The 8875-nt window shown below is 45.8% G+C and overlaps 1 protein-coding gene across 1 annotated transcript in view; it reads left to right on the forward strand.

Annotated features, from left to right (window-relative positions):
• Nucleotides 1-4961: 4961 nt before the first annotated feature.
• The window catches only part of Bsdc1 (BSD domain containing 1), a 24295-nt gene continuing 20381 nt past the window's right edge, over nucleotides 4962-8875 (forward strand). The window contains exons 1-2 of the mRNA XM_031378777.1: nucleotides 4962-5372; nucleotides 5603-5663. Coding sequence (XP_031234637.1) covers nucleotides 5362-5372; nucleotides 5603-5663 — 72 coding nt within the window. The 5' untranslated portion in view covers nucleotides 4962-5361. The remainder of the gene's footprint in view (nucleotides 5373-5602; nucleotides 5664-8875) is intronic.

The raw sequence follows: 8875 nt of genomic DNA on the forward strand, positions 1-8875 counted from the left end.
TTCAAGACAGGGTTTCTCTGTGTAGCCCAGAAATTAGATTTTTAAAATGTATTTTAGATCTATTTATTTTACTTTGCATGTTAGTGTTTTGCCTATATGCATATATGTACAGTACATGTGTGCCTGTTAGATTCCCTGGAACTGGGTGTAACAGGACCCCAGACCTTAGTAGGCCCTAAGACCCTAGCACAACTGATTCCATGATGGAAGTGCCATTCAGATTGTTAAAACTCAGCATGTAGACAGCATCACCTGCTAAAACAAAAACAAAGGCCTAATCCATCAAAGTCCATAGTTCTGGGAAAGTTTCTAAATGGACTAACCTTGTTTTGTTTTGGTTTTTTTGGCTTCTATAGTTCAGCTTCTGTCTAACTGTTCTTGTTAACTGAAGTATGTCAACCCATGATACAGTCTTTGTGTTTAAAAGCTCACCCTGAGAAAGGCTTGGGACTGGGCTGGGATCCTGAACTGTGTAATTACTGGCTGAGTAAGAAAGACGTTCTATTGGCTTAAACCTATGTTGGAACAGTCTTCTCTGCTGAAAACCCCACAACATGGGCTTATGGATGGTTATAAACATCATACAGGTGCTGGGAGCCAAATCCAGGTCCTTTGTCAGAGTAGTAAGTGGTCTTAACCACTGAACTATCTCTCCAGGCCCAGAAACCTGATTTTAATTTTAATGGACAACCTCAAGTTCATGAGAATTCTAGCCTTTTCTAGTTTTGTGGCCTTGGGAAGAGATTTGGTGTCTCTAAATATTAGCATCTTAGTTTATAAAAGATTTCTTGTTTAATAAATGACCCTGCTTTGAACACCTCATTATAAATGTGGCAAACAAAACAACACAAGCCACCTTTTAAAAAAGCGTCTCATTATGTTTCTGCCTGGCCTGGAAGTTTCTGTGGAGACCAGACTGACGTCAGACTCAGAGATCTGTCTGCCTCTACCTTCTGAGAGCAGGGATTAAATGTGTGTGCCACTATGCACAAATAACTTTCTTTTCCAACGGTGCATAGCCATAATCCCAGCACTTGAGTGGTTCTTCCAATTAACCAGAGGCTTGAGTCTCCATAGTTGTGGAGGTGGCAAAAAGTGACCTAGTGCTGGCTTTGTTCTGAATGTAGGCTGAGGGGTTCCAGGACAGCCCAGGCTTCCCAGCAAGTTTGGAGCCAGCTATCTTGCAAGGTCTTCTCTTATTGAAAACAGATTTGTTTTTATTTTATGTGTACAGGTGTTTTATCTGCATGAATGGATATATGTGCATATGTGAGTGCTTGGTGCCTGCAGAGGCCAGAAGAGGCCCTTGGATCTTTTAGAACTGGAGTTATGGAAGGTTATGAGCCATCATGTAGGTGCTAGGAATTGGATCTTCTGAAAGAACAGCAAAGGCTTTTAACAGGCGGAACCATCTCTGCAGTCCCCACAGAGCCTGACTTAAAAGACAAATTTCAGAAACAAAAGTAAACATAAAGCAAAGCCTTTGGTGACATTACACAGGTAAGATGGACGTGTGGTCAGTGGTCAGTGGGAGAGCACCTGTCTGCCGCATGTGAAGTCCTGGGTTTGATTCCCTAGCTCCACAGAACAAACAAACAAACAACCCTTAGCTGAGTCTCCTTGTCTTGGAACACAAATGTTACTAGCCCTCAGCTCCACTGCTCTCTCCTCTCTGTCTTAGCTGCTCCAGATTTCTCTGCATCCATCTTGTCATTGTCCTCACTGTCCAGGGACTCGTTCTTTTTTCTTTTTTTTTTTTTAAAGATTTATTTTATTTATTTTATGTGTATGAGTACACTATAGCTGTACAGATGGCCGTGAGCTATCATGTGTGTGGCTTCTGGGAATTGAACTCAAGACCTCTGCCAGCCCCGCTCGCTCCTGCCCTGCTCGCTCCGACCTAATTCATTGTAGCTGTCTTCAGATGCACCAGAAGAGGGTGTCAGATCTTATTACGGGTGGTTGTGAGTCACCATGTGGTTGCTGGGATCCGAACTCAGTACCTTCTGAAGAGCAATCAGTGCTCTTACCCGCTGAGCCATCTCGCCAGCCCGGGACTCGTTCTTACATTCACTTAACAACCATTCTAGGTGCTAGGGGCAGACGGCACCCAAGACAAACAAAAATCTTTGTCTTCATGGAAATCACAATTCTGGATAGAAGAGGCAGATAATTTCTTTAAAAAAATAAACTAACTAACTAACTAACTAAAATATACAGTATTATCTATGGTGATGGGTTTGGAGGGGGAAAAACATGAGAAAGGAAGAAAGATAGCAGTCCGGAGGACGTAAGCGTATTTTCACTTTGGGTGGGATTGTCGTTTGAGCTCTGTGTAGACCAATCTGGCCTCAAAGTCACAGAGAAATCCACCGGCCTCCAGCTCAAAGTGCTGATTATTTATGGTGTGTGTCGCACTCAGACACAACCTGCAGTTCTCAATAACGTGGTCAGAGTGGGTAAGAAACTGAAGACAGAGCACTGTAGGCAGAAAAGACACATTCAAGGGCTCTGGGTCAGGAAAGCACCAGAAATTTTCTGGGAAATCTAAGTAGCCATTGAATATGGGGCAGTTCCAGCAAGGAGGGCAGCGGTGTAAGGTCAGAACAACCAGGTAGGAACAGAAAGGAGACTGAAGGCTTAACTGCTCTTCTTGTGAACAGAGAATGCTGTTTGGAAGACGTTGGAGAACCGTGGGAGCTCTAGGTCCTCTTCTCAGACTGAAGCTCTGGACCCATTAAATAGACATCTATATTCTCTTCTCCCCCAAGCCCTTCTTTTTTATTTTTTATTTTTTTAAGATTTATTTATTTATTTTATACATATGAGTACACCACCATTGCTCTCTTCAGACACACCAGAAGGGGACACCAGACCACATTACAGTGTTCTTAACCACCGACCCATCTCTCTAGCCACCTTCCCCACCCCCAACAAACCCTTCTAATCATCCTTCCCTGTCTCTGAATTTGACTACTCTAAGTACGTCACTTAAATGAGATAATACAAGTTATCCCTTTGAAACCTGCTTTATTTGGCTTAGCATCACATCATCAAGATGCACCCATGTTGGAGCATATGTCAGAATTTCTTCCTTTTTAAGGTTGAATAATATTCCTTTACAAACACATTTATACTTTGTTAGGTTTCTTTCATGTGCTGGTTAGTGTAAATGAAGTTCCTATGCTCCTGGGTGCTTATCTCTTCACGTTTCTGCTTTCAGTGTTTGTTTTTAGGGGGGGGCAGGGAGGAGTGGACAGGGTATGCCCAGAAGTAGAATTCCTAGATCATATAGTAATGTTTTGAGGAAACGCTTACTTTATCACAAAAGCAGCCGTGTCATTTTACATTCCCCAAAACGTAGTTTATTTACAGAGCAAGTAAACTAGATTAAGGAAAGGCAAATGTGGGTACAGGCTATACCACCTAAGTGGCTGTCATAATTAAAGCCGTGACAGAAGATGGTAGCTTTGCATCTAATAGCAGCCGTGGAGGTGCTAAGAAGTGATTGGTGGAGCCAAACAGAACTGAAAGAGGGGATCAAGGACAACTGGCTTGAGCAAGTGGAAAAATGAGGTTTATCTTCAGACATGTGAAATTTAATATGCATATTATAATCTCATAGATATAGAGAACCTAGTGTTCAGAGAAGGTATTTGAGGTGAAAAGAAGCTCTGTGAGTTGTCAGCATCCAGGTGGCTTTCAAAAATCTTGAGATTTGAGATCACCTGAGGAATGATCATGTTTTGGAAAAAGGGAGCCAAGGACTAAGTTCTTGGACTTTTCTAGAAGCAAGCAAAAATCTGTGTGGAGGAGAAGCCCAGAGGACAGGTAGGAGAAGCCCAGAGGACAGGAGGAGAAGCCCAGAGGACAGGAGGAGAAGCCCAGAGGACAGGTAGGAGGCCCTGATGGCCTGAAAGGCTCTAGAACAAAGTCTTTGGAAAGGAGGGAGTGTGGCAACTGTGTCAACTAAGATATTAATGGTTCCAGTAGGAGAATAGAAAATTGGCGGTGGTGGCACACGCCTTTATTCCCAGCACTTGGGAGGCAGAGGCAGGCAGATTTCTGAGTTTGAGGCCAGCCTGGTCTACAGAGTTCCAGGACAGCCAGGGCTACACAGAGAAACCCTGTCTCGAAAAAAAAAGAAAAAAAAAATTGGTTATGATCTTGGGAACAAAACTTCTTTCAATGGATTGTGAGAAGCAAAAACCTGACTGAAAAAAATTCAAAACATAATAAAAGAAAAAAAATCGGAGGGGACATTAAATAATTAAGACAGGAGTTTTTCCACTATGGAGAATCAGGGAAGTGTGTGGTGTCAAAAGGGGGTCGGATGTTAAACCAGGCACACAGGTGCACACCTTTATTCCTAGCATGGAGAAGTTGAGGCAGAAGAGAGTTGGAAACCAGCCTGACTACACAAGTTCCAAGCCAGTCCTGGCTGCCTGCAAGCCCCTGTCTCGTTTAGATCAGGATCTTCGGAAGAGCAGTCAGTGCTCTTACCCGTTGAGCCACCTCTCCAGCCCCTAACGTTTTCTTTTGTTTGTTTTTGTTTGGTTTGGTTTGGTTTTTCGAGACAGGGTTTCTCTGTGTAGCCCTGGCTGTCCTGGAACTCACTCTGTAGACCAGACTGACCTCAAAAACTCAAAAACCGCCTGCCTCTGCCTCCCAAGTGCTGGGATTAAAGGCGTGCGCCACCATTGCCCAGCTCTTTTTCTTAAATTGGGCTTATCAAATTGTTGTGATAATTGAATGTGTATCTGCCTCTCCAAGTGATACTGGGAGTCATCCCGAGGATAGCTTAAAGTAGCCTCCGGATTCTCCGCGCAGCCTTACTCTGGCTAAGAGTCCCGCAGTCCCAGCTTGCCGAATTAGTTTGGAGCTTAATACAAAGAAGCAGCTACGCGGCTGGTTTCACAAAGGGGGGCGGTCCTAGCACTAGGTTCTAAGAACACGACGTTCGAACCCCACCCCTCCTTTCCTGTCCTCTCCTCTCCTCCTCCTCTTGTTTCTTCTCCTCTCCTCTCCTCTCCTCACCCTCTAATTGGTGGTCTAACGAGCTTGCCGAACTTGGCCCAGAGAGGCCACTGTAGTCAGGGACTACCGGGAAAGCTAGCGGCTGGTTGGAGGAACCCGAGGGCAATCTTAAATACGATTGGATCAAGAGTTCAGAGGCGGGACAAACCGACTTTGGGACAGGGATTGGACAAAGGCTGGGCACATTGTTATAGGGGGCGGGGATTGGGCGGAGAGTTGTCCTTGTGTTAAGATTGGGGCACGCTCTTGGGGGCGGAGCCTGAGGGGGCGGTGCCGTGTCGGAAGTCAAAGGTCGGTAAATAGTGGTGATGTCATGCTAGCAAGATGGCGGAAGGGTGAGCTTGTCGTTCAGCTTTCTGGCTTTGGGGCCTGGGTTCTTCAAGGGTTGGGGTACTGGGCCAGGGTCCCTGTTTGGGATAGGCTGTCGGTGCGGGTGCGGACCGAGCTGAAAGGGCTGCGTAATGTAGGGGCATGAGGAAGTGGCCCGAGAAGCCTCATCCGCCGGCCACAGCAGAGGCTGGACAGGAGTCGTACGGCAGGGCCGTCAACTGTGTCTCTTCCACAGGGAGGACGTGGGGTGGTGGCGGAGCTGGCTGCAGCAGAGCTACCAGGCAGTCAAAGAGAAGGTAAGCCGGAACATCACCCTTCTCTCGCCAGGGGACCACGGCCATCTCCTTACAACCAACCCCAGCTAGCCCCTGCCGGGATTTTTTTGAGCTTCTGTGAGGCCATTTAAGAGAAAAGGGTAAAACACCACCACTAAGAACACCTTACTCCTAAACAGCAATTTAAATATTAGAATCTATGACAATCACTACTCTCAGACAGGTTGGAAGGATACAGACTTTAGCCAAACAGACCTCACAAAGCTCTGTCTGGTGTGGAGGCAGTCAAGCAGAATAGCTGCTTAGTTACTGTTGTGAGTACCGTAAAAGGGAAGTACATCTTGTCTAGGCTAGGGAGTCTTGTGCATGCCAAGGAAGGAGTAGCAAAGAAGGTGAAAAGCAAGAATCCGAGTAGAGATGAGGATTACCATATGCGCTAGTTTCTGGTGGTGCCTATGTGAGTGGTTTGCAAAGGGAAGGGGACCTGGGGAAGTGGCTGCCTAAGTAATCCCTGTGACGTGACTAATGCTAGCTTGTCCCTGTAGTAGGCAACGCCAGTTGGTGTTCCTGTTTTATCCCACATTCCTTTATTTAAAGGCAGCCCAACTAAGTCGTGGAATAACTAATTACTGTTTACTTCAAACAAATGAAGTGAGCCTGTGCTTCGGGGTAGACTCCAGGAGGCTCCTGATCTTAAATCAGGCCAGTACGTTAAGAACAGGGTTTTTTTTTGTTTTGTTTTGATTTGGTTTTTGTTTTTTTGGGTTTGTTTGTTTGTTTTCTTCTTGGTCTGGGTTCTCCTGGATAGCCTCCTCTCAAAATACAGCTCAGCACATTTGAGAATTCCCTCTGCTGGCTGTTTTGTTGAAGATGAAGAGGCAGAACTTTGCACTAAGGATTAATATAAGACCTTAAAGAAGCACGAAAAGTTATTCAGCAGGTGTTGCATGAGGACTTCGTGTGTATTTCAAGGCTGATCTCAGAAAGAGACCTAATCTCTCCCTTTAGTTCCTTACATTGCTGGGAACTTGGGCAAGTTATTTTGTTGTTATTGGTAGTGGTGGTAGTGGCTTGTTTTCTTTTTGAGATAGGGTCTCATTGTTAATGTAGCCCTTGGCTGCCCTGGAACCCTTGTGTAGACCAGGCTGGCCTCAACCTCACTCACAGAGATCCACCATCCTCTGATTCTGAAGTGTAGAGATTAAAAGCACATAGCCTTTGACTTGGGCAAGGTTTGTTTTGTTTTGTTTTGTTTAACCTCTCTAGGCTTCACTTCCTCACCTGTGAAGTGACAGTACCTATCTAATGCGATGTCTTAATACGCAGAAACTAAGACAAAATGTGGCACTCTGGGTGACTCAGTAAAACTTTGTCGCCATTTTTCCTCGACTTTTCCCTTGCGCCTTCGGTGCCCGCTTGGCTGCTGCTCATTTCGGCTCCATCTGAGTTGGGCTCTTCCTGCTCTCTTAGCATACATTGTCCCATTTTGAGAGGACCATATACTCTGCCGCCTTCTGCTTCCTTCCTGCTCCTGTCTTGAGTCTCCTGTACACCCATCCTATGCGTCCAAGTCCATGCACAGACACAGCGCTAGGAAGGCTGATCCAGGTCCATACACAGACACAGTGTTAGGAAGGCTGATCCAGGTCCATACACAGACACAGTGTTAGGAAGGCTGATCCAGGTCCATACACAGACACAGCGTTAGGAAGGCTGATCCAGGTCCATACACAGACACAGTGTTAGGAAGGCTGATCCAGGTCCGTGCACAGACACAGCGTTAGGAAGGCTGGGCTGCCTTGTGTGCGCCCCCCCCCCCCAAACAGATGCCCTGGTCTTGTTTGGTCTGGGCACCCCTCAACAGGCCTTTTCTTCCTCCTTTTCTCTTCCCCTTGACTTCAGAAACTCTTCCCTCAAGTCTGTGTTCAGCAGCCTGGCATATTTTAAAACTGGGATGTCAATAAGCTCGATTTCAGGTCGCTCCCTCCCCGCCCCTGAAGCCACCACCTGTGTACACTTATCTGTAATGACACTCATTTCACGCTTGCCAGCTCCACTGCTACTCTTTCGACCTTATCTTTCTGGAACTTTCTGCAGCAGTTGACACTAACATGCTCCCCTCCCCACCCTACCCCCCTTTTTTTGAACTGTCCCTCTTTTGACTTTTGTGATATAACTCTCTCCCAGTTCTCCACACATTTGTGCAGGTTTTTCTTTCCTGATGGTTGAGCTCATGTTTCTCTGCTCACCCTTTAAAGATGAGGCTCTGAAGATCTTTGTCCTCAGCTCCCATCTATGTGTGCTCTGCAGACTCTTACAGTGCACCTGTTTCTTTCTCTAGACTCCTTGGTGCTAAGCTCTTACTGGACAACTATCCAGATATCTCATGGTCACTTTGACTCTGGATGGCTAAAAATGTGCCAATCACTACAATGACATATTAAAAATGAAAATCTCACTGTGTCCCACTTGTTTCACCCTCTTAGTGATTTCTTATTGTTCCACTGAGTCATGGCAGGTCAGAAGTAGGCAGGCCCATCCTAGGAAAAACAAAATGAAAAACCAGAATACTCAAAAACATGCTTTGGCTAGGCATGATGGTGCAGATCTGTAATCTCAACTTGGGAGGAAGGCGGAGGTAGAAGGATCAGCCTACATAGTAAACCTCCTCAAAAGAAAACATTCAGGTGATTGCTCCCATGTAAAGTGAGAGGACATGCAAGGTGGGGTGAGCACAGGTGCTCCACCAGGAAGCCATCCTGAAGTTGGCGAGCTTGATATAAGGAAGTCAGACGTAGCAGGCTGCAGAGGACTAGCTGGCTCCAACTAGCTCTGAAACAGTCAGCTAAACAGGCACGTATTCCAAAGAAACTTAATGGAGAAACAAAACCTGGAAGAGTGAAACCAAGACCTGGGAGAGAATCCACTCTTCTTGGATTTTTTTTTTTTTTTGAAAGCTCTTTTAATCCCAGCACTTGGGAAGCAGAGGCAAGTGAATCTTGGAGTTTGAAGAGTGAGTTCCAGGACAGCCAGGGATACACAGAGAAACCCTGTCCTGTAAAATCAAACAAAAGAAAACAAAAATCCCATATCAAGTTTTAAAAGCCTGTTTGGAAGCCAGGCAATGGTGGGGCAAGCCTTTAATCCCAGCACTTGGGAGGCAGAGGCAGACAGATTTCTGAGCTCGAGGCTAGCCTGGTCTACAGAGTGAGTTCCAGGACAGCCAGGGCTAT

The sequence above is a fragment of the Mastomys coucha genome, unplaced genomic scaffold (assembly GCF_008632895.1).
Source record: "Mastomys coucha isolate ucsf_1 unplaced genomic scaffold, UCSF_Mcou_1 pScaffold18, whole genome shotgun sequence".
In the NCBI taxonomy this organism is placed as follows: Eukaryota; Metazoa; Chordata; class Mammalia; order Rodentia; family Muridae; genus Mastomys; species Mastomys coucha.